The following is a 25,818-nucleotide window of genomic DNA, read 5'->3' on the forward strand; positions in this document are numbered from 1 at the left end:
GGATCTGGTAGAGTGTCTGGAGGAGGAAAGGGTGTAGGGAATGAAATCCATACATTGTCTTCAAAGTCTTCAAAGCACGGTGGGGTCTTTGCAGACTTAGGCTTTCCCAGAGGGCAACTCTCTCCCCTTAGAGTTAAACTTCCCTGTTTCTTGAAGGGGAGAGAGGCTTAAAGGAAGAATTTGGGCAGAAATCCTGCTTCTAATATAAAAAGCAGAGCTGGGTAAGAGAAAGGGACTCCCAGATTCCATTGCATGGCTTCTTTACACTGGGGCATCAGGCCCACGGGGGGATGCACCATTTCATTCACTCACTTCTGGTGCCAGGCACTTTGCTGCATTCTGGGGACATGCGACCAACATAAGACACTGCATCAGGGCAGCACCTGTTCTCCACTTGTAGACCACTGGCCACCTGCAGCCTCAGCATTCTCAATGCTAATAATACAGACCCTAAGGCCTCAGTTGGAACTAGACTTACTGTATCAAAATCCCTGTGCTGGTCCTGAGAAACTGCCCCACACTGCCCATCCTCATTACTCCGCAGCTAAAGCTTGAGAACTCTGGTCTGAGGGGTACTGCCTCTGCAGACTACTTTCAGGGCAGACTGGTCCCCTTGGATGTGAGACAGACCAACTGTGCACTGCAGGGTTGGTCTTCTTCACCCCTCCCCACCACCTTCCTACCTCTCCCTATCCCTTCCCTACCCCCTCCCTTCACTCTCTAACCTTCTTCACGCCCTCCCCCCACCCGCTCCCCCTCCCCCCTCCCGCCCCCGGCTAGCCCTGGGGAAGGCTAGCCCCGCCCCTCTCCGCTAGCCCCGCCCTGGCTGTCAGGGACAAGGAGGCCCCGCCCCGGGCCGGGCGCGCGCTCCCAGTCAAAGCTCAGCCTCCCGCCCCTCACCCCCAACCCTCCAAGGGGCCGCCAACCAAGCCACCTCACGAACTGCGGACAGCGGCCCCGACCCGAGAGGGAGAGAGCGACAGACATGGCGGCGGCCAAGCCCGAGAACCTCTCCCTGGTGGTGCACGGACCCGGAGACTTGCGCTTGGTAAAACTGGATCGGGAGTGGGAAGACTAGCCTGTTCCTGCCCTACTCGCCTCCAAGCCCAGCCGCGGTCTCAGCTTGCCAATTCCAGCGCGGTGCGGGCCCCACACTGCGCGTCCTGGCCCGGCGATCGAGCTGGTTACCATGTTGGGGGGAGGGGGACAGTTGGCCGTTCGTTATAAGGTGCTGTGAGCAGGGTTCTTGTAACGTGCCTCCCGGAACCTAGCCCCGTGGCCGGCACGTGGCCAGAGCCCAGGAAGGTTGCAAAATGATTGAAGCCCTCTCCCTCCTTTGCCAGCTTCGGATTCATAGTCCTGCCCCTTGTCATTGCATTTTGCAGAAGTGATATCAGACTGGCTGCCTCATTTAGGACACGTGCTGGGCTTCTTTTCTGGGTAGACAGTGCAGGCAGAAAGGAGAGTCAGAGACATTTAAAAGCTGTGGAACTCTATTTAATCTTTCTTGCTTGGGGCTGATCACACACCCTTTGCAGGATTATTATGATCAGCAGAATTCCTAGCACCTAATAGATACTCGGAAGGTGCCAGCTTCTTCCACGTTTAGTGCCAGCGCATCTCCATCTCCAGGACTCTTGGTGTTTGCCATGCCTGTGCCAAATTTCTGGATCTTGACAGTCTTCATGTCTCTAAACCGCCTTTCCTCCTTACCTCTCTTAGTCCACAGTTGGTTTATGTTTCAGCCATTTTCCTTCCCGTTCCTTCTCCCTTGTCCCTTTAAGAGCAATATGTATGTGTCTCCTCCACCCCAGACCCTGCCTCTGCTCCCTGGCTCATGGGACCAAAGTTCTGGGAGCTGTGGAGTCAGCCCTGTAGTTGTGCCAGGGCTCCTTTGACAAAGTCCATCTCAAATGGGCCTGGGCAGTTGGTATGTGGAACGGGTCCTGTGCCAGCCTTCTCTCCTATTCCCTAGCACTTCCTTCCCCCTCAGAGAGAACATACACCAGGATCTAAATTGGAGAGACTTGGAAAATTATCCAGCTTTAGTCAAGTAGTCAAGTAGTTCTTGACTATTTGATAATCTGTGGTTTCTCTCCCCATAGAATGCAAACAGATTGAGTTTGGCAGCAATTTCAGAGTTCATGGACTTCCTTTACTGCCCCTCCGTAGATCCTCTAAAGGTCTGTGGACCCCAGAATGCCTGCCCAGAGCCAACTCAGTTGAGGGAAGTGCCATCCCCAAGGTGACAGGCTTCATTAGTTAACAGAGCCCAGAAAAACCCAGAGTTTCAGACTCTTATTCCAGGGCTCTTTCTACGCCCCTTGGAGCCTCCAGCCAAGATCCTGAATTAAAGTGACACTATTAGTTTTTATTGCCGCAAACACCAGATGGTATTATGAAGAAATAATACACAGCTATACACAGCTTACAGAGTGATCTCAAACTCAGCCCTGCATCCTACAAACATTTACTGGATGAGAGGGACCCTGCTGTGTGCCATACACTGGGCTGGGGGCTCAGAGAGGAGGAGGAGGACACAGCCCTGACACCCAAGCTGCTCTAGACACTCACTCACGGTACAAGTGTGAGGGCTTTGCTGGAGGCCACAGGGAGTACAGGCCTCACAGGGGCCTTTAGCCCAGGGAAGAGGAGATGGATGCTACTTGAGGACGGAAACTAGGGGACATTCAGGCAAGTGGAAAAGCAAGTACAAACTAAGGGCAGTACAAAATTGCGTGTCCTCTTTTCTGGTCTTATAAATATGTGATATACCGAATGCTCGGGCTTCCCAGGTCGCGCCAGTGGTAAAGAACCCCCCTGCCAGGGCAGGAGACATAAGAGACATGGGTTCAATCCGTGGGTCAGGAACATTCCCTGGAGGAGAGCATGGCAACCCACTCCAGTCTTCTTGCTTGGAGAATCCCAGGGACAGAGGAGCCTGGCGGGCTATCGTCTATAAGGTTGCAGAGAGGCAGACAAATGACGCAGCTTATCACACAGGTACTGAATGACCAGGGCCTGCCTTAAGGAAACTCAGTGTACCTAATAAGAACTGTAATTACAACCCCAGGCTCTCCTTTGCCTTAATTCCTAAACTCAGGCTCTCCCACTGCTCGGCCAGACTGTTTATGTGGCTCTGTAGAACTAAGTATTGAACATAGAAGAGGGTGGGGAGGCTCGTCTAAAATTGGTTTTATCAACTGTGCCTTAGAATCCGCCCACTGTCCAAATTAGGGGCTGGAATGGGGTGAATGTATCTGAAAGAGACGAGAATGTGATAGGCTGAAGAATGGAGCCTGTGGTGGTAGGGTTGGTACGCTCACTGGGTGAAAGGCTTCAGGGTGGATTCAGGAAGACCCCCACTCTTGGAGGTGATGGGGTTCATTTACTGGACAAAAGACAGTAGATTAAAATGATAAGTTTGGTTTGAATTTAAGATGTCTCTGGGACAGGACATTTTGGTGTCTCTGAGAACCTCCCAGCTTCCTCTGTCCATGGGATTCTCCAGGCAGGAATACTGGAGTGAGTTGCCGTTTCCTTCTCCAAACACTTGCAACCTAACACAGACCCTTCTGGCCCTCGCCATTCCCTCCTGAGCATGCATGTCCCCCAGCACCTCCATAGGGAGCCAACTGGTGGGATATCTCTGCCCTTGCACCCCCTTCCTTAAAGCAGATAGGCTAAGTGCTTTGGGGTTGAGTTGGAAGTAGACATCTCAGCGGCCACTTGAAACTTGTGGCCTGCCTACCAGGAAGGAAACCTGATACCCAGCCTTCCTCTAACTTGCCTATGAAAAAGGCAGGATTCCCTTTTCTTTGGGCTTCCCTGGTGGCTCAGAGGTTAAAGCGTCTGCCTGGAATGCGGGAGACCCAGGTTCTATCCCTGGGTCGGGAAGATCCCCTGGAGAAAGAAATGGCACCCCACTCCAGTACTCTTGCCTGGAGAATCCCATGGAGGGAGGAGCCTGGTAGGCTACAGTCCATGGGGTCCCAAAGAGTTGGACACGACTGAGCGACTTCACTTTCTTTCACTATTAGGTAACTCGTGATCACCACAGTCACAGCAAGGGAGGAGTCAGTGCTCCTTGGCCTGGGGACTTGGGCCTGCACTGTGGTTTGGGCTCTGGGGCATTTGTAAGTTGGGTGGTAAATCAGAGTGGGAATGTGTACACATATATACACTGAGAGATTGCAGGTTTCTTTATAATTCCTTATAATGAGGACTTAGGACTTTCACTCCTTCACTCTTCCTTACCCCCAGCATTTTAAATAGAGAACATGTGGACTTGAAAGAAACAATGGAAGAGGTGACCAAGCTGATGCACAGAGACACACAGCTTATCAGCAAACACTCAGCCCCCTGAGGTCCTCTTCAAATGGAGACAATAATGAGATCACAAGCCAAGTAGGGGCCAGAGTGGCCAGCAGCTCTGCTGCTTCTGGTTGTGTGACTTGCCAGATTACTTTCCATTTCAATTTCCTGTCTTTATAGTGGGGATGATAGTAGTACTCACCTCTGACTTGTGTGAGAATTAGATAGCATTGGAGAGCAAGAAATTTTCCTGTACCCTTCTAGGTTCTTCTGGCTGGTCTGAGATAGGACCTTGACATGAGATAGGAGAAAACCAAACAAAATTGTATTAAATATGCATACATGAGAGAGACCCAGGGCAACTGAGAAACTTGCCAAAATGGTCAAAGCCCTCACCTTGAATACCATCTACAGCTAAAGAGAAGAGAAAATGTTGAGGGTGGGGAGACTCAGTTATGGGAGGTTGCCAGGGAAAGCTCAGAAAACAAGGGTAAGGTTGTTATACAGATTTAAGTCATTGCCTTCTCCACTGACGAGTTTCGAGAGATTTGGTCATCTTCCTCTATTTGGTACATTGAGGGAGACACCCTTATAAAGGAGATTTTCCTCACAAATGTGTCACTTGGATTTTCAGAACTTATTAAAAAATAACCAGCTTAAAATAACTAATATGCCCAAGAGACATATTTTGGGATGGCGAATTCTGCTCCCTTACAGAATTCTTTCTCTGAATTATTATTTCATGGAGTTGGGATGTGAAATAGTCTAATTAGTTTTTCCCCGAAGAAGCTATTTGAGGGAAGTTATTTAAATAGTTTGTGTTTCCCAAACTTTCTGAGATAAAAGACCAATTTAGTTTTGTTTCCAATTGGTCATGGATCAATATGTTTGTATCACTGCATTTGGATGTTGCAGCAATGTCAAAATGTTGTAAACATTTCTAAATGCTCCTGCCAATAATTTCTGTACATATTGCATCACCTATCAGCAGCAGTCCATCGACCACGCTGAGAACACACATCTCCCTTATTCTTGCCGACCACCTCTTTCAGATTTCAGGCAGGAGCCTGGAGACAGGGAAAACAAGAACAGCACAGCCCCCACCTGGTGGAGGGGATATAGTCAGATTCTTTTGTTTTATGATTAGCTATATGAAGAGAGAACTAGTTAAGGGAAAATAATCATTTCAGAACGATGGGTTGATGTTGTTTAATATTAAAGGGCAGAGAAAATAGTGCATTGGCATCAAGTTTAAACATTAATCAGAGTACCATGAAGATATTTCTTAGTTTTTGCTCTGTGAGGAAATGTGTTATATCTGATGTCCAAAGAATTCCTTTGACTCTATAATGATATTTTAAAAAGAGAGATAATTCTGAGTCTATAATACACATTCAAGTGGTCCCTTTCTTGCATATACACTTTGCTGTTAAGATTTTGGTTGAGGAGGAGAGGATTGTAGAAAGAGGGGAGTATGAACACACGGCAGCTGGGGTAATCCTAAATGTCAGGTCTCTCTCCCTGATTTTGCTACCAGTAGGCTGCTACCAGTTTTGCTTCTATAGGATTAAATTAAAGGGCCCCCAAAGGCTTTAAAGAACAGCTGGGCTAAACTGGGAGATTACTGTGAGTGAGGAAATGGGAGGGTGGAGGGTGCTTAACCCTTTAATACCTGAGCTAGACTTATCAGTCAGAGGCAGTTGAAGCCAAATCTAAAACTCCTTCAGAAAACAAGAAAATGGGGTAGTAGCAAATAGGCCAAAGAAATAACTCCTTTCTTTTTTATCTTAATTATGTTCCAACAATAAAACAAAACAAAACCAGATAACAACAGGCAACTAAATCCAGCAAATACTGCCATCTGTGCCAACAGATGCCATGGAAGGGCAGTGCCAAAGGCCAAATGCAAAAGGCCAGGAAGTACAAAGCTAACATTTTCCCCTAAAAGCAGGAAGAGCAGTAAACAATACCACAAACAGACTTTAACATTTTATGTTATAAATCCTAGCACTACTAAGAGACCTGGTAAAAGTAACCCTGTTCTGGTAGAAACACTTGAATTACGGGTGGGTGTGGGGTAAATTTCTTTCAAAATTGCATGACAGAGAAATTGAGGAGAAATGTATACTCATATATAACATTGATATCCACTTCATAAGTCTTTTAGTGCGGCTGTTAAAGCTGGCAGTTTTCCCCAAACCAGATTTACATGAAGAACATTAATTATTGGAGAAAATATGGTCAGATTTTGTGAAGTGATATTCAGCTCAATAATATTTTAGAAATGTTAATGTTCAGTTACCTAGACCTGAACATAGTGAGCACTTAACCAGTAAATAAAGAACCACCTAATAGGTTCATGTGTAGTTATGTCCATACGTTTTGAATCAGGAGGAATTTTTTTAGTTTATCACTGCTGAGAATCTTTTAACCATTGTGTATGGATTCAATTGTAGGTGCTATGGAAGCTCAGGAGATGAAGGGTGGTGGGGATAGAGAAGGGTTTTTTTGCAGGAGGTGATTGTTTCTCTCCATGTTCATGATTCATCCATGCCAGTCCCAAGGAGTACAACCATCTACTGGACAACCCCACCTCGATGTCCCTGACACTGTAATCTCTACACATCCAAACCTCAAATCTCCCTGAGTTCCCACAGGAATTAGGAAGTCATTCCAGGTGACTTGCTTCCCCTCACTTCTCACCTCCTGTGGGATCTCAAGGAAGAAGACAGGGGATTGACCAGTGGAGAAATGGCCCCCTTGAGGTGAGGGAGTGAGTGTGGGGTGGTTTGGAAATTGCAGGAGGCTTGCAAGGAGGTAAAGAGCCTGCAAAATGAGGGGGTTTAGGATTTTGCAGGGCCACTGGGCACTTTAAATGAATTTGCAATTTAGGAAGATTGTTATCTGCATAAGACTGGTTGGAGCCCAGAGAGCCTGGGCTGGAGGCTGGAGACCGGCTCAGTGAACTTTGCGAGAATGTCTGACCCTTCTACTTTGACCTCGAGTTTGCCAGGACCAGAGTTTGCCAGGACCAGTGCCGGCTAGAACAAAGCCTCTTAGGATAAAGTGGCCTAATGGAATACCTTTGAATTTTCCTCATACCCTCAAAACACCCTTCAAGCCCTCAGGGGAGGGGGAAAATTGAGGAGTGAGGGAAGCAAAAATAAGATTGTCTGCTCTGGTCTCCTTAAGGGTGCAGGGCAGCCAGCCAGCAGGTTGACAGGAGGCCTGGCAGGTAGAGCAGATGGCAGAGGTGGGCTGCAAGGACCTGGGGCAAGAATGGCCGCGGTCTTTACACTCAACTGTTAGAATCAAGCCTAAAAAATGCTGGAATCCTACTTGACTTTTCTCCTAAATTCCAGCCTTTTCAGAAGCAGTCATGTTCTGAATGTTGACGTGAGAAACAAGAGAAATACAGCTTTTCCCCAAAATAGTTTTTAAAGTTACCCTTTCAAAAGAAAAAGGACACGGTTGTCTACAGCTGGTTCAAGCATGTTGCGAGCTGATTTTACAGAAAGGATTTTGATTTTATTTCTTTTGTAATAAGAGCTAACATTTACTACGAGTCAGGCACTCTTTTTTTTTTTTTGGCTGAGCTGCACAGCTAGTGAGATCTTAGTTCCCCAACCGGGGATTGAACCCAGGCTCTTGGCAGAGAGAGTTTGGAGTCAGTGGACTACTGAGGAATTCCCAAGGGCTCTCTTTTATAATTATCTTCATTAGACGGAGGAAGAAGATTGAAAGTACAACAACGTTATATAACTGCCCCAAGGATACACAGCTCCTGGAGGGGAACCTGTGTTTCAACACAGACAGGTGATTCCAGAGTCATGTTGACTGGAGGAGGGGGAGGGCATTTTCTCCTAATTTCTCATCTTGAGACCACTGCTACCATCCAGGCAAGACGTACTCAGATAGACAACTGGAAGCTGAGGCAAGGAGGCCAATAGGGCATATTCAGGGAATATATATTTAAGCTAATTTGAGAAAATATATTTAGGAAAGGCAAGATAACATTGATAATTCTGTGTTCCCACAGAGTTCTTCCCAAAGTATTTACATGATTTATTTGTGGTGGTGGAGGAGGAGGAAGACCTGAAGGGCATAGAAGGGACTCAAAGTGAAAATGCTGTAAAACACAAAAAACTCAGTAAAGAATGTTACTCAACTCCTCTCTATCCCCTGGTTACTATCACTCACAGAAAGATAAGAAATCCTGTTCAAGAGACTTTGAATATGCATGATGACAAACCTTTGGGAATGAAGAAAGGGGCCGGGGGTTAAAAGTAAAATTATGAGGTCTCAGAGGAGCTAAGAAATTTTGATACATGAGAAATAGGATAAATGAATATCACCACTGTAATATGAGACAGAAAAGGAGATTAAGTAAACAGGATTTAGCCAACATCATACCAAGGAACCAACCATAAATGAAAAGCAAGATTTTTTTTAATAACCATGCTGTAATAACTTTTGAAAACATTGTGAGCCCTGCAGCCATGCTTAGGATAATATTTACAAATTTAAGGACTGATCTTAACATGGTCTTGTGCTCGGGTGGCATGCCTCCTGCAGAGAAGAGAGAGGAGAGCCAAACTAAGCTGTAAGAGTCTTTAGACTCAGCAAGAAAGAGAACAGAAAAAGACAGATGGTTTTCAGGGACGGGTATTTAAATTCCCCATGTCTGTTCTGCTACTAAGGAAAAAACAGGTTATTGGCACAGCACCCTCTAGTGTCCAGGAGAGACAACTGCAGCTTTGCCCATGTGGTAAGACCAAAGTTGGTGAGCTCTGTTAACTCCCAGTTACAATAGTAATCTGTGGTGACCCAAGGGCAACTTGGTGCTCTTGGATCTTACCATCTTTCCATCCAAAATTCCCAGTGCCGGGAAAGTTGTTACTAGCACCTTTAGGGGGTTGTGGGGGTAGGGGATGGGTGGGGGTGGGGAGAGTGAAGTTCCATGTTTGAAATAAAAAGCCTTACTTAGTCTTAGTTTCATTTTAGCATGTAATTTAAATTTTCCTTCCGTATAACAGAAACATAACCTTACACAGCAGTCCCTGATGCTATATGTCAGATGTGGGACCAGCAACTTTGAGAAAGATTTTGGTGACAGCCAGCTATCCAGAGTTGCCTGTTTCTAGATGGCTTTCTTCCCTCCCTCCCTTCTCTCCTCCTCTCCTTTCCTCTCTTCCTTCCAAATGTGTTAAAAGATGAAAAAACTGCCTCTTGTCCCCACATCATGCTACTTTGGGTGCAGCTCCATCATTTACTACCTTATTGTTACTATGAACAGACGGCCAAATCTCCCTGTTCCTCAACCTCATCATACTGAAAATGGGATAATAATAAAGGCATTACATAGGGTTGTCCTGGGATGAGCTGAGGTGATGCATGAGCAGCACTTAGCATAGGACCTGACACAAAGAGGTTGGTCAGTGTTAACTAATGAGCATGAGAATTAACCCTTTGGGGAAAAAAAAAAAAAGAATTAACCCTTTGATCTTTTGATTCACTGGAGACAGGGAGTTCAAATAAGCGTTGAACTGTTATAACAGAAAAGGTTGGTAATCTTGGATGAGCAAGAACCTAAGACTTTCTGTGGAAATACTGTTATGGAGAGTGATTATTTAACAAGTACCAAGCCTCCCAGGTTTGGGACAGAGCACTGTATCTGGTGCCAGAGATTGAAGGCATAGTCTTTGGCAACAAGGTTCTTATCATGTTAGCAGAATAGTGCTAGGATTATTTATTGCTCCCATAAAAGCATCTGGGGGAGGCTTTGTGAAGGAGGCAAGCTTTGAGCCATGCTTCCTTCTAGAGCACTCTGCACTGGGCCCAGTTCCAAAATTCTCATCATCTGCTTGCTCCTTACATCACCCCTAGAGGAAAAAAGGCAAATTCCACTTTGAGGGTGCAATGGGATGCAATGAGGCAGGCCTGGGAGTCAGACACACCTGGGATTAGACCTGTTTTGTCCATTCTGGCCCTATGACATTGATCAAGTTTTTTTAACTTGCTGGTCACGTTTCCCATCTGCAAGTGGTGGGCCATGTGCCATGATGTATGTAAAGCCCAGTAGACTGTGTGGCACATGGTATGTCCAGTGAACAGTTTATTTGTATCCCTTCTCCCTCTTCTTGCTTGGCTGCCTTCAAAGAATTAATAAAATGAACATTTGGATTTGGCCAGTCACTGTCCTTCCACCTTGTCATTAGGAAATTCCTAGCTAGTTGGCAGTGGGAAAAAGGCTTGGTAAATTATCATTATCCTCATCATAAATAGCTGTGAACATCAGATTGCTTTTTAACCCAGTGAGCATGTGCAAAATGCAGGTCCTCTGTGTCCCCCAAAACTAAAACTCCATGTGGGAGGTTTTGAAAGAGAGTAACAAGCGTTGGTCTGTACACTGATGTGAGTGAGCGGAGCACACACCATTTCCAACGTGTCCAGAGACAAAAGCCTTCCTGTGGAACTGCTGGAAACACTTCATCCTTTCCCAGTACAATTTTGCCAGACCAAATAAAACTATGTAAGAATGTATTATCCACATCCCATATTAGAGACCCAGAAGTATTCTTTCTGCCAGGGTGTGCAAGCTGTATACTTTTTCTTGGTCCATGGCACATTTCACCAGTGGGCTGGGTGAGGTCAGCAGCTGGAGTCAGCAGGATTCAGGATAACCGCTCTGACATCTACCCAGTAGCAGAATGGTCTGAATCTGTGTTAATTATAAGAAGAAATATTTGAATGAAACTTTGAAATGTTCGTAAGGTAAAGTTGTTGTACATGCTAAATTATTTTTTTATTTTGTTTCCTTTAGGAAAACTATCCTATCCCTGAACCAGGCCCAAACGGTAGGTCCGTGGAATATTCAACTTGTCTTTTATTGTTTCCTGCTGTTTACCCTGGAGACACATGTTCGCTGCCCCTTTCTCCCTCTTTTCCTACTGTTTGTTACTTAAAAACCTCCATTACAAACCAGAGGGATGGGTTGGGGAGGGAGATAGGAGGAGGATTCAGGATGAGGGTACACATGGGCGCCTGTGACTGACTCATGTCAGTGTATGGCAAAAACCATCACAATATTGTAAAGTAATTATCCTCCAATTAAAGTAATTAATTTAAAGAAAACTATGCTTTTGTTAGGCTTTCAACCTAGTTCTATTGTCAACAGTATGACTAGATAGATTCAATCTGGCTGCTACACACGAAATGAAACAGTGATAGAGGAGTTACCATATCAAACTGCTGACTTGTCCCAGAGAATTTGACATAAAATTCTTCAGGTTATGGACAAAGGTAGAATTGTCCCTCTTTTGAACTAATGACAGAATTAGGTTACTCTCTCCTCTATAAACTGCCATTTGGGTGGCCAGATCATGTCCTAACACTAACCCAAACTTTGGAAAGGCGTGATTCTATAGATCGTAATCTTGTAAATACAAAAGGGAACGTCCAGGACAGTCTTCAAAGACCAGGCCGTTCTCTCCAGTGGGAGTGGGAGGAGCTGCATAGAGCCCTTCCCTACTACCCTAATCTAACAGGAGCAGAAAGTGGGTGAGCACACTGGGCCAGGGTTCCTGCCACCTTTGCTCCATTCCTTCTGGCCAAACCTGCCCAGCTGAGCTGATCAGCACATTTCCTGGGGTGATGTCTCTACCTGGGGAGGTCATGCCACCCTCCTAGCTGTGGCAGCTTCCAACTGACAGTTTCCCAATTCCTTTCAGCCCTGGGGTCCCGCAGCAGGAAGTGAGGCAGGTGGCAAGGGGCAAAGTGTCTATAGATCACTTATCCCACACCCAGCCACTCGGGTCTCTTTCTGTCCTTGGTGAGTTGGGTGCATGCTTCCCTGCCTCACCCCAGAACTGTAGCTTCTGTGTGAACATCAGACTGAAGGCAGCTTTCCTGGAGCCTCTGGAGTTTTGTTACTCAAAGGACAATTGGGTTACTGATTTATAGCAATAAGAAGACAGATAATAGCTGTTAGGCAAGGTGTTAAGCAAGTAATGTATATTTAAGGCTCAAGGGTATCTACCGAGATATGATATTCAGAGAAGTGAAAGGGCAGTTCATTGTGTTCTGAAAAGTTGGTGTGGATTCCAGAGGTGGCTAAAAAAAAAGGAAGAAAAGGGTTGTTCTGGACCCAAAGGATCCTTTTCAGTTTCTCTCTACAGCATTCTGCTCTCACTTTCTTATCCCTTGCCACCCTTGAGTTGAAAAGGGAAATGATGGTAAATTTCAGCTAGCGTTCTAGCATCTCAAATGTAATCTTGTGTTATAAATTGCTAGCTTCAAGAGAGGAAACTCTGAAATAATTTTCATAACTCAAATGACTTTTCCCTACCTTTGATCTCAGGATGTGCCCTGCCACTTCTTACTCTGTTCACCAAGGACGAGGAAGTTCTACAGAGTCACACCTGGTGCATTTCCCGTGGTTTGTGACAGGGTAGTGTGTAAGACATCCGAGTGCAGAGCAGAGCTCTGGTTTCTTTGTCTTTCTAGGGCAGAGCTTTTTCTCAGGGAGATACTTTATAATGTGGTAAACTCAGTCACACTAGGCCAGTAATCCTTTAGGATTTATTTCAGCAAAGGGGCTCAGTTCAATCATTTTAAACTTGGAAAACTGACAACAACAATATCACCAAATCTCACTATATTCAAACCTGTGAAGGAGAAATGCCAGTTAAAATCTTTGGATGGTTTAAATTAAAGCTGCACTTTTGAGCAAAACAAGCATGAAGAACTCAGCCTGATAGCCCACAAAGTATTGCCAAGCCTGAATCGTACCAACCTCCTTCTCACGATAGATAAGAATCAGGCATGCATGCTCAGTCGCTAAGTTGTGTTGGACTCTTTGCAACCCCATGGACTGTAGCCCACCAGGCTCCTCTGTCCATGGGATTTCCTAGGCAAGAATATTGGAGTGCGTTGCCATTTCCTATTCCAGGGGATCTTCCCAGCCCAGAGATTGAACCCACATCTGCATCTCCAAATTGGCAGGCGAGTTCTTTATCACTGAGGCACCACCTGGGAAGCTCAAGAATCAAGCATAGCATATTAATTGTCTGGAAACAGTTATCTCCTCAAAAAACAGTTTTGTTTTTTTCCTCTTATGTGGTTGACACACTTCTTCCTACTAATACCTTTTATTTGGTGTATTAGAGTTCTCCAGGGAAATAGAACTGAGAGACATTATTATTTATATTTATATTAGCTTTATTATATATAGAGAAACAGAGACAGAGGAGCTTCCTAGTCTGAAATCGGTAGGGATAACCAGCAGGCTGAAAATTCAGGTAAGTCTTAGGAGAATTCCATCTCCTTCAGGAAACCTCAGACTTTTTTAAGGCCTTCAATTGATTGGAGAAGGTTTATCCACATTATGGAGGATAATCTGCTTTACTCAAAATATACTGGTTTAAATGTTTGTTTTATTAAAGTATTATATAATTTACACATAGCATTATATTAGCTTCAGGTGAACATGATGATTTGATATCTGTATATACTGTGAAGTGGCACCACAATGTCTAGTTAACATCTGTCGTCACAAATAGCTATTGTATAGTTTTTTTTTCTTGTGATGAGAGCTTTTAAGATCTGTTCTCTCAGCAACTTTGAAATATGCAACACGGTATTATAAATATAGTCACCGTTCTGTACATTACCTCCCCAGACTTATTTATTTTATAAGGAGAAGTTTGTTCCCTTTGACTCTCTTCACCCATTTCACCCACCTTCCACTCCTTGCCTCTGGCAACCACCAATCCATTTTCTGTATCTGTGAGTTTGGTAGGTTTTTGTTTTGGTTTGGTTTTAGATTCTGCATATAAGTGAAATCATATGGTATTTGTCTTTCTCTGACTTATTTCACTTAGCATAACGCCCTCAAGGTCCATTCATGTAGTTGCAAATGGCAAGATTTCCTTTTTTAATGGCCGAATAATATTCCATTGTATATGTAACGCCACATTTTCTTTGTCCATTCCTCCATCAGTGGGCACTTAGATTGTTCCATAACTTGACTGTTGTAAATAATACTGCATGAACATGGATGTGCTTAAATGTTAATCACATCTAAAAAGTCACTTCCCAGCAACATCTAGCGTCTGACCAAACAGCTGGGCACCATAGCCAAACCAAGCTGATGCATAGAATTAGCCCTCACATGCAGTTATTTGGCTGTTTGGAAGCTTTCTTGCCTTGTAAGACTTAATCAAGCTGCTTTTTAGCTTGTTTTCCTCTGTGATCTAAGTTTTATACCTGACCTTGAAACCAAACCCTCTCATTTGTCCAGAGGAAAAACACCTCAGAGAGATAGAGGGGTCCTTCCCTTCCTCACTTGTTTTCTCCTTCTCCTTTCTCTTATCAGAGGTGCTTCTGAAGATGCATTCTGTTGGAATTTGTGGCTCAGATGTCCATTACTGGCAGCACGGTCGAATTGGAGATTTTGTGGTGAAAAAGCCAATGGTGCTGGGGCATGAGGCTTCAGGAACAGTTGTAAAAGTGGGATCATTGGTCAGGCACCTACAACCAGGTCAGCAAAGCCCTTTTGCCAATGGATTTGTTTATTCATTCAGCACATATGTTTCTGTGTGGTTTTTCAGGGCCAGGCCTCTGGTAAACACTGGGGACACAGCAGTGAACGAGACAGTCTCAATCTCTACATACTTGGATCTTGCACAGGGGAAGGCAACTAGGACAGACAGTTAATTAATCAAAATTGTGTTGAGGGCAGCAGAGAATACAGGATGCGATCAGTGTATACTGTTCTCCAGAACCCTGGCTCATCGGAGGAAGAGACAATTCAAAACCTGAAGGTCAAGTAAGAAATAAGCCAGGTAAAGGGGAGGGGAAGATGTTGCAGCCACAGGAACCACAGAATATCTCTACATGCTAAGAACCAGGGCCTTCCATGCAACATTGATTTTATTCGATGGCTTGGAAACCATCAATATTTTTTTGTTTCTTAGTCACTAAGTTGTATCTGACTTTGTGACTCCATGGACTGTAGCCTGCCAGGCTCCTCTGTCCATGGGATTTTCCAGGCAAGAATACTAGAGTGGGTTGTCATTTCCTTCTTTAGGGGATCTTCCTGATCCAGGGATCGAGTCCATGTCTACTTGGCAGGTAGATTCTTTATCACTGAGCTACCTCAGAATTTGCTTAATTCAGGAGGAATTCTCAGCTACGGCAGATTGTGATGTTCCCCAATGCAGTGAATTAAATCCAAGCTGTCTTGGAACAGCCAGCTGTGGCTTTAACCTTCTTTTCCTGGTGGGACTGCCTCATAGCCTGGAAACAACAGATTCTCTCTGGGAAGGAGAGAGTTCTCAGGAGGTGTCATCCTGTGTTAGTTACCAGGCCCTCTGAGCCTGGCTGCACCAGAAGGGATCCACTAGCTCTGAAGAAGCTAGGTACGTGTCTGCATTTTGTCAGCATCTAAATTTTACCTTAATAAGATACCATAGTAGTTATGATATGCAAGCTGCAGTATAATGATATCAAGTTGAGTGATATGTACTTGTATGTGCAGCCTACTTTGAAATGCATTCATAAAGAAGGTGGATTGATGGGTGGAAGAGAGAGAGATAGATGGGGTGGATATGTGATAAAATCAATGTAGCTAAATGTTAATTGAAGAAATAAGTAGAGAAATAAGTGGGTGTTCATCATACAGTTCTTTCAACTTTGCTGTATGTTTTTCAACTCATGGGGTATGTCCTATGACTTTGTTGTATGTTTGAAATTTTTCATACTAAGAAGTTAGAAGAGCCAGTCTAAGGCTGGGTTTCCAAGTGGACGTAGAGAGGCATGGAGTAGAAGTACAGTAGAGCCGGCTGTTCACAAGCCTTAGTGTTTCTCTGATGTGGAGTCTGAAGCCTCTATGGGTCATTTGACTTAGTGGTTCTACTAACCAGGAATCAGTTATTGTCTAGGAGACTGGACACAAGATGTGCCATCGTTATGGCTCCTGTCAGCATATTATCAAAACAGGAAAGAAAAAACTGCAAATTCCACACACTAGCTACCTCTTTTGCAGCAGTTTGAGATGGGAACAAAACCTGGCTTGTTGGGACTAGTTGTGTTTCCTAAGCTGGGAGGTAGCTATGGAACTGGAGGACTTATACCATGAGTTGAAAAAAGGGCAGGCAGGCCAAACCATCCTGTGGAGAAGTGGACTGTTCATTTTCTTCCAGAGTGTGTGTGCTGCCTTGGGTATTTGCTTTGGAGACACTAACAGGCTGGGCTTTCCTGGACTACCCTGGGTCCCCAGTGGGGAGGGAGGGTCATTCAGTCAGATCCCCCTGCTGGCATCTACCTATGAGCACGTGCCTGTTAACAGCATCTCTGCCCCTCTGTCTGTTTGTTTGTATGTTTGTTTTCCTCCAGGTGATCGTGTTGCCATCGAGCCTGGTGCTCCTCGAGAAACCGATGAGTTCTGCAAGATTGGCCGATACAATCTGTCACCTACCATCTTCTTCTGCGCCACGCCGCCCGACGATGGGAACCTCTGCCGGTTCTACAAGCACAATGCTAACTTCTGCTACAAGTCAGTGCCCAGGGCCCAGCCACGGCACCTGGGACCTCTTCCCTGCTGTTTTTTGGTGTTCTTTCTTCTAGTTTCCCGTAGTGGTTTGTTCCTTCTTTTACACTCATAATTCCAGACATTAAGCATTCCCTTGGCAGGCTTGCCTTTCTTGCATGCACTGAAGACACATCACCTGACTAGGGCTAGGACTGACCCTCAATGCTTAGATTTAGTCGTTCAGTCTAACTTTCCCTCAAATAGAGCAATAATAGAAAATCATTGCTGAACTCGGTCGCCCCTCTCCAGCCATCTTGGAGGTGACTTATTGGGATTGTCCTCTGTTATTGGTTTCCACTGCAGCTATAGCAGAGATTTCTTGTAACAGCGGGAACCTTAGCAACAACCAGGGTTTACTGTGGCATAGAGCCACAGGGCATGACCTTCGGGATCCTGGATCCACTCACTCCTAGTGAGTGACTTTGTGGAAATGAACCTTCTTCACTTCAGTCTCTTTAACCACCTGGAGCTTAAATACAACCATGCAAGTAAAGACACAATGATTGTTATTACCTGCCTAGCCTTGTGCTATGAAGTTCTCTCCATGGCTTATTTGACTTCCATAAGAGTGACGGTGAGGTGGACCCCAGGATTATGTGAGAATTAGCAGAAGCAGGAGAAGACTGATTAACTTGGCCCCAGTACAGAGCTAGAAGTCCAAACAGGGTGGCTGTGATTCTCAGGCTCTTGCCCCATCCTCACTATCCTAGTTCAGCTTTCAAAGTGATTGGGGAACTTATGTCTGGCAGAAACAGAGTGCTATACCTCTGCATGGGCCTGGCCATGGAGCTCTGGGATGCTGGTGTGCTACTTTCCTTCTCAACTGGCCAGGCGTGTCCTCTGCACCCCAGCCTGGCCCCAGCGGTGGCTCTTTTGGCCAAGATGGGGCTTGTCCAATGGAGGCCAGGCACTCGTCACAGGGGCAGTCTGACAGATCTGAGTTTTCTAGTGCCTACTGGAAGCCTTGAGAGGAGTCACAGGCCAGGGACCTCATGAGTTTAAGTTGGCACTCGAGGAGGGAACAAGTTACAAGGGCAGAGTCTGCCTTTGAGCAAGTGGTTCCTAAACCAGCCCACCTTTCCTGGGCCCTTTCCAAGTCAAGGTGCCCAACAAGATTTTCATGGAAGGCAGAAGAAAAGCTTGAGACTAACCACTGATCTCTGCTATTTGCCAACTATGTGACCTGGAGCAAGTTAAACTTTGTAATCTCAATCTTCTAGATGGTGAAATGGAAATAATAGCATCGATATGATGAAATGCATAGAATTAATACATTTTAGTGCATTAATTCAATGGGAAAAGCATATCAGGTACTCAACACGAGGCCTGGCACATAATAGCTCAGTAAACAGTGCCATGACTGCGTCATAGCTGTGGCCTTATGTCTGGGGGATGGTACCAGGATAGGCTTGAAAAGGAGCCTTGCACTGGGAATGGGGAGTGAGCGTTGTAGGGAGAGGTGGGGAAGGAAGTGTCCTGGTTGGCAATGGCAATGGGAGGGCTGTGGAGGGCCTTGAGGGGACACACTACCCCCACGTCTCTTCCTCTCCAAGGGTACTTTGTGTCTGTGTCCCCGGCCTAGCCCTGGGTCCACACCCTCTTCTCTTGTTTCTCTTTGTGCGGATTTACACACCACCACAGCTTCTTTATTTTCCTACCCACCTTATTTTCTATCTTCCTGCTTCCCCCTTGGCTTCTTGATCATTCTTTAACCTTTGCCTATTCCCTGAATCCCACTGTGAAAACCTCCAAGTTGCCTTGTCATTTTCTGGTGTTTCAGTTCAGTTCATTCGCTCAGTCATGTCCAGCTCTTTGCGACCCCAGGGACCGCAGCACGCCAGGCTTCCCTGTCCATCAACAATTCCCAGACTTTTTTCAAACTCATGTCCATTGAGTCGGTGATGCCATCCAACCATCTCATCCTCTGTCGTCCCCTTCTCCTCCCACCTTCAGTCTTTCCCAGAATCAAGATCTTTTCAAATGAGTCAGCTCTTCGCATCAGGTAGCCAAAGTATTGGAGTTTCAGCTTCAACATCAGATCAGTCCTTCCAATGAATATTCAGGACTGATTTTCTTTAGGATGGACTGGTTGGATCTTCTTGCAGTCCAAGGGACTCTCGAGAGTCTTCTCCAACACCACAGGTCAAAAGCATCAGTTCTTGGCACTCAGCTTTCTTTATGGTCCAACTCTCACATCCATACATGACTACTGGAAAATCATAGCTCTGACTAGATGGACCTTTGTTGGCAAAGTAATGTCTCTGCTTTTTAATATGCTGTCTAGGTTGGTCATAACTTTTCTTCCAAGGAGTAAGCGTCTTTTAATTTCATGGCTACAGTCACCATCTGCAGTGATTTTGGAGCCCCCAAAAATAAAGTCTGACACTGTTTCCCCATCTGTTTGCCATGAAGTGATGGGACCAGATGCCATGATCTTAGTTTTCTGAATGTTGAGCTTTAAGCCAACTTTTTCACTCTCCTCTGGTATTTGTTTAGAAAATCATGAACAGTTAGAGTTGGGAAGAAACTCATCCCCTTTCCCTCAGCTTTCACTGAATGAGGTTGGGGAAAGAGGGCCAGCTGCTCTTCCCAGGTCTGTGCAAAAGGGCTGCTCCCAGGACTCTGGCTGTGACTATGTGTGATAAGGCAACATCTCCCTTGTCAGTGGAATAATCTCTCACAGGATAATCCTTTCTCATCACCATCTCCAATCCCATTTCTCTGTGTGTGTTTTTTTTTAATTGGCTGCTTTGAGTCTTTGTTACTGTGCATGGGCTTTGTCTAGTTGTGGAAAGTGGGAGCTACTCTCTAGTTTCCAGGTGTGGGTTTCTAGTTGCAGTGGCTTTTCTTGTTGTGGAGCACAGTAGTTGTGGCCTGGTGGGCTCAATATTTGCGGATCACGGGCCCTAGAGCTCAGGCTCAGTAGTTGTAGTTCACAGGCTTAGCCGCTCTGAGGGATGTGGGATCTTCCCGGACCAGGGATCGAACCAGTGTCCCTTGTATTGCAAGGCTGATTCTTAACCACTGGACCACCAGGGAAGCCCCTCCCCTTGGTATTCTTATGTCATAGGGAAGTCAGAGTGAGGATGAGAAGAGCACACAGTTCCTGACCACAGGCCACCCTCACTTTAGTCCCAGTACTAGCTTTGAGCGAGGCCCAAATGTGATGAGGCAGGACTGTTGGAGAGAGTTGTGTATGTGACTTGGGGTCTTTGAGAGAGTTTGCAAGTCAATATTTCTCTTCAGAGTTTTTTCCTTAATATTGAATTGATGGGATAGATTCAGCAGGTAGAGGGATGACAGCAATCAGAGCAGAGGAGTGGATTAGGGTGGGGGAAACGGTGTAAGAAAAGTAGAGGGGAGGGGAGAAAGAAGAGGTTGTGAGCACCAGTCAGGCCGAATGTAGACCTTGTTATTTATCTTGTGGAGGGTTGTGAACAGAAGGATCATGGAGATGAGCCCATGCTTTGGCTTCCACTTATTTCTTTTTGGAATTTGAGGGATTTCATGTTCTTGCATGTGGAGGTTTTGGGAGCATTGAATAAGTACTGGGCAGTGAGGAACTAGCAAAAGTTAACTACAAAACTGCTTGTGCCAAAAGGCAGCTGATGTGGGACAGGCAGAGGATATGAAATCAGGAGATCTGGATTCAAGTTCTTACTTTCTTGCTCACTAGGCTTGTAATTTGGGGCAGGTCTTTTAATGTCTTCTGGCTTCAGTTCTGCTCAATTCAGTTCAGTCGCTCAGTCGTGTCCGACTCTTTGCGACCCCAGGGACTGCAGCACGCCAGACCTCCCTGTCCATCACTAACTCCCGGAGTTTTTTCAAATTCATGTCCATTGAGTCGGTGATGCCATCCAACCATCTCATCTGCTGTCGTCCCCTTCTCCTCCTGCCTTAAATCTTTTCCAGTGAGTCAGTTCTTCGCATCAGGTGGCCAAAGTATTGGAGTTTCAGTTTCAACATCAGTCCTTCCAATGAATATTTAGGGCTGATTTCCTTTAGGATAGACTGGTTGGATCTCCTTGCAGTCCAAGGGACTCTCAAAAAGTCTTCTCCAACACCACGGGTCAAAAGCATCAGTTCTTTGGCACTCAGCTTTCTTTATGGTCCAACTCTCACATCCATACATGAAAATCATAGCTTTGACTAGATGGACCTTTGTTGGCAAAGTAATGTCTCTGCTTTTTAATATGCTGTCTAGGTTGGTCATAACTTTTCTTCCAAGGAGTAAGCGTCTTTTAATTTCGTGGCTTCAGTCAGTTCTGCTTCTGTAGAATAAAAAACAAAGCCTGCCCTGGAATTCCCTGGCAGTCCAGTGGTTAGGCTTTCACGCTGAGGACCTGGGTTTAATCCCTGTTCACAGCCAATGGCTCAGTGGGTAAAGAATCCACCTGCAATGGAGGAGACACAGGAGACTCGGATTCAGTCCCTGGGTCTGGAAGATCCCCTGGAGGAGGAAATAGCAACCCCTCCAGTATTCTTGCCTGAAAAATCTTATGGACAGAGGAGCCTGGTGGGCTACAGTCCATGGGGTCACAAAGAGTCAGACACAACTGAGCAACTAAGAATGCGTGGGGAACCAAGATCCTGCAAGCCGCCAAAAAAAGAAAAAACTAACAAAGCCTGCCCTTCCTGCTTGACAAGGTCATGCTGAGGATTAAATGAGATAATGGAGGAGAAAGCTCTGTAATCTGTAAAGCATTATGCAAATATTTGCTGTCTTCATCAGTGGTATGGTGAAAAGGGTCAAGATGCCAGTAGACAGGGAAGTGAAAGCCAAGAACCCAGTGGCGAAGGTGACACAGCATTTAATCTGCTATGTGGAGACAGGCCCTTTCCCATCTTAACCAGTCCAGAGACAGCCAGGCAGCTGCTGCTAGCACATGTGGTTCTTTTGGAGCATGTAATATGGGGGACGATGTACAGAGTGACGTCAGCTTCTAATCACTGTTTTGCAAAGCTGCTGATAGTCTGGGTTGTTTGCTAAAATGAAACCAGAAAGGCTATAAGTTTGAGAAGCAGATGAAATGCTGGGATGTGGCTAAGTTAAACCCTTGTGAAATGAACTCGTTAAAGACAGCCACACCGCACCTTATCTTGGATGGCATTTTCAGAGGGAGGCAGTATGATACGGGGCTCTGGAATCAAGACATACCTGGTTTCCAATTTAAACCCTGTAAGATTCTCAGTACTCCCTGATTTTGAACTTTTGGAGCAAGTCATTCACTCCTCCAAAGCTTGCTTTCTTTGTCTGTAAAGTGGGAATGATAATGTCTACACAGAACTGTTCTGAAGATTTATAAGAGTGAATATATGTAAATTGCTTAGCACTTTTGCTCAGCATATAAATAAAAGCTCAGTAAGTATTAGCTATTGTTATTATTGTTAACCTAGAGGGACTGAGTATGTTGAATGACTCCTCAGGCTTCCTGACAATGTCACCTTTGAGGAAGGGGCCCTGATTGAGCCGCTGTCTGTGGGGATCCATGCCTGCCGGCGAGCTGGAGTCACCCTGGGGAACAAGGTCCTTGTGTGTGGAGCTGGTAAGAAACAGATATCACTGTGGTTGTGAGTTCATTAAAGGGGAATGTGAAACCCCTCTGCCATCTCATCCCCCCCTCCAAGGGCTGAAATAGATTCTTGAATCTCTCTGGTTAGGGAGGATTACAGTGTGCCATTACTTCAATGACAAGCACTATGCTAAATAAATATTTGGAGGCAAGGTAGCTAACTAATGTTATTTCCTAGGCAACATAACTCATTTGTTCACTTTAAAAAGTGCAATTTGGGATTATTTTTCACCCCTTGACAGGAAACTAGGAAAATATTTTGGGGATTAAAGGGAAGGGTATCTTTTGGAGCTTTCAGATCATCCCAGAGAACTGGTATCCTGGTCTTTCAAGAATGAGATGGCTACCACTTAGGACCAGCAGGTGTGAGTCCCAGCCCATGGGGAGCCAGCACTCTACCCACATAGGCTCACAGCTGGCTCCTTCTTCCTCCTTCTTCCTCCTCTGCTTCCACCCAGCTGAACAAACCTGGCAACCTCAGATAGAATCATCTAGGCTTCTAACTGCTTCAGGTGACCCTACAAAAACATGCTTCACTCCTTGTGGGTGTGATCTGGTGTAGACTTTTTTTTTATTATTGAGGTTTAACTGATGTATAACATTTTATTAGTCTCAGGTGTGTAATATAATGATTTTAATATTTGTGTATATTGCAAAATGATCACCACAATAAGTCTAGTCAACATCTATCCCCACATATAGTTATAAAAATTTTTTCTCGTGATGAGAACTTTAAAATCTGTTCTTTTAACAGCTTTCATATGTGCAATACAGTATTATTGAGTATAGTCACCATGCTGTACATTCAATAACCAGGACTTATTTATTTTGTAACTGAAAGTTTGTACCTTTTGACCCTCTTCATCCATTTCTTCACTGCCACCACTGCCTCTGGTAATCCAGTCTAATCTCCATAACTATGAGCTCAGGGTTTTTATGGCTGAATAATATCCCATTGTGTGTGTGTGTGTGTGTGTGTGTGTGTGTACACCACATTTTCTCTGTCTGTTCATCCACTGAAGAACACTTAGATGGTTTCCATGTCTTGGCTGTTATAAATAATACTGCAGTGGTTATGGGAGTGGAGATCCATTTTGAATTAGTGCTTTTGTTTTCTTTGGATAAAATTCCACTTCTGAGCAGAAGTAGAATTGTCAGGTCACATGGAAGTTCTATTTTTAATTTAATCTCCATACTGTTTTTCCATAGTGTTTGGACTGGTTTACATTCCCAACCAACAAATGCATAAGGTTTTCCTTTTCTCCATATTCTCCCTGACACCTGTTACTTGCTGTGTTTTTGATAAAAGCCATGCTGATAGATGTGCAGGGCTATCTCTTTGTAATATTGATTTGAATTTCTCTGATTATTGATGTTGAGCATCTTTTCATGTTTATGTTACCCATCTGTATATATTCTTTGGAAACATGTCTAGTCATATTCTCTGCCCATTTTTAAATTGGATTGTTTTTCTGCTGTTAAGTTGGGTAAGTTCTTTATATTTTTGGAGATTAATACCTGTATCAAATATATGATTTGCAAATATTTTTCTCCTACTCAACAAGTTGCTTTTTTCATTTTGTTGATGTTTCCTTTGTTATACAGAAGTTTTTTAGTTTGATATGGTCCCAGTTGTTTATTTTTTATTATTATTTTTTTTTTGCCACACCATGCAGCTTGCAGTATCTTAGTTCCCTGATCAAAGACTGAACCTGGGCCCTTGGCAGTGAAAAGATGGAGTCCTAACTACTGGACTGCCAGGGAATTCCCCACTTGTTTATTTTTGCTTTTACTGCCATTGTTTTTGATGTCAAATCCAAAAACTCATCAAGACTGATGTCAAGATGCTTACTATGTTTTCTTCTAGGAGTTTTAGGGTTTCAGGTCTTATGTTCAAGTCATTAATCCATTTTGAGTTAATCCTTATACACTTTGTGATTGATTTTCTTTGGCAGGGCCAAATAAGTGACTGTAGGGCTTCCTATGAGGGGTGATGGGTGTAGAACAGATGTGCCTCAATGAGCCAAGCAGACTGTAGGATCCAGGTGACAGGTTTTTTCTTTTTAATCTGCATAAGTAATACATTTTTGCCTTAGGAAAAAAAAAATAAATTATCCATACCATGCCTGCACACATGTGAACAAACACACACAAAAATTCACTGATGGCGCCATCAGCCTGAGAGGACCATTGGTAAGAATTTGGTGTAGAATCTTTCAGTTTTGTTTTTGTTTGTTTATTCTTGAGATCATTCTAAATGATCATGCTTCGTTTTACCTACAAAAACATTAATATATTATGAACATTTTTCTATGTCAATAGATAAGAGTTAGATGACATATATATTTTTTTTTTCTTTTTTTTTGGCCACACAACATGGCTTGTGGGATCTTAGGTCGTTGACCAGTGATCAGACCCATGCCATGGGCAGAGAAAGCAGAGTCATAACAGTTGAACCTCCAGGGAATTCCTCTCTTTAATAGCTATATAGTATCCTGCTGTAGTTTACTTAACCCGTTTGTTGCTTATTTTTCCCAGTGTTTTGCTTCCTGGGCAAACTCACTAACTCACTTTTGGAGTGTCCAAAAAGCAGAGCCTCAAAGGTATTCTGCATAACTTTATTTGTGATCAGGTTTTTGTGTTAAAACCATCTAGCACACCAAAATGGGGACGCCAACCTAGGACATCCTGACAGGGGCTCCTCAGTGGGCACCTTAAAGGATACGTCTCACCTTGGGGAGACATGAGGGGTTCTGAAAAGGCAGGTGGGGGGCAAGAGAACAGGAGCCCAGCACTGGGAGCAGATTCCAGGTAGAGAACAAGCCCTCATGTGTTCATTTACTCATGCACTCAACAAACAGTTGTTAAGGTCTCACTGTACAGCAGGGACTGGAGCAGAGATGCTAGAGTTACAGTTCCTGTCCCTGGCCTGGACAAGAGGGAGAGGTGGTGTTTGATATTTCAAAATTGTCTCCTATTTACTCTTTTATTCAGGGCCAATCGGACTGGTCAGTTTGCTTGCAGCCAAGGCAATGGGTGCAGCTCAAGTGGTGGTGAGTGGTAAGTTTTTCTTAAAACCACTGATAAGGTTTTCTTCTTTCTAAATCTTAAGGCAGGAGCAGCTGAGCCTACAGTTTTGAGGCCGGGGCATGAAACCTGTTTCCTTCCTGGAGTACTGGGTTTTTAGAGAGGTTCCTGCTCTTTTCTTCTGGGTTCCAGGGGATGACCAAGTCAGGGCTCAGGGGGAGACTCTTTTGAAGCTTCCGGGAGAGGGTGGCTACTGCAGAGAAAAGAACCTGGCTCTTTATATGTGAACCTCAGATACTTATACTGCCCATT

General features: G+C 44.7%; 1 protein-coding gene across 2 annotated transcripts in view; it reads left to right on the forward strand.

Moving 5' to 3' along the window:
• The first annotated feature begins 828 nt into the window (after positions 1-828).
• Positions 829-25,818, forward strand: part of SORD (sorbitol dehydrogenase) — a 31,866-nt gene continuing 6,876 nt past the window's right edge. Inside the window, exons 1-6 of one of the 2 annotated variants that reach the window (XM_040226430.1) lie at positions 829-1,048; positions 11,138-11,171; positions 14,690-14,854; positions 16,711-16,870; positions 22,334-22,452; positions 25,474-25,539. In XM_040226430.1, the coding sequence (XP_040082364.1) occupies positions 986-1,048; positions 11,138-11,171; positions 14,690-14,854; positions 16,711-16,870; positions 22,334-22,452; positions 25,474-25,539 (607 nt within the window). In that variant the 5' untranslated portion in view covers positions 829-985. The remainder of the gene's footprint in view (positions 1,049-11,137; positions 11,172-14,689; positions 14,855-16,710; positions 16,871-22,333; positions 22,453-25,473; positions 25,540-25,818) is intronic. The other variant, XM_040226431.1, reaches the window with a different exon arrangement.

Source organism: Oryx dammah, unplaced genomic scaffold, assembly GCF_014754425.2.
Source record: "Oryx dammah isolate SB20612 unplaced genomic scaffold, SCBI_Odam_1.1 HiC_scaffold_26, whole genome shotgun sequence".
Classification (NCBI taxonomy): domain Eukaryota; kingdom Metazoa; phylum Chordata; class Mammalia; order Artiodactyla; family Bovidae; genus Oryx; species Oryx dammah.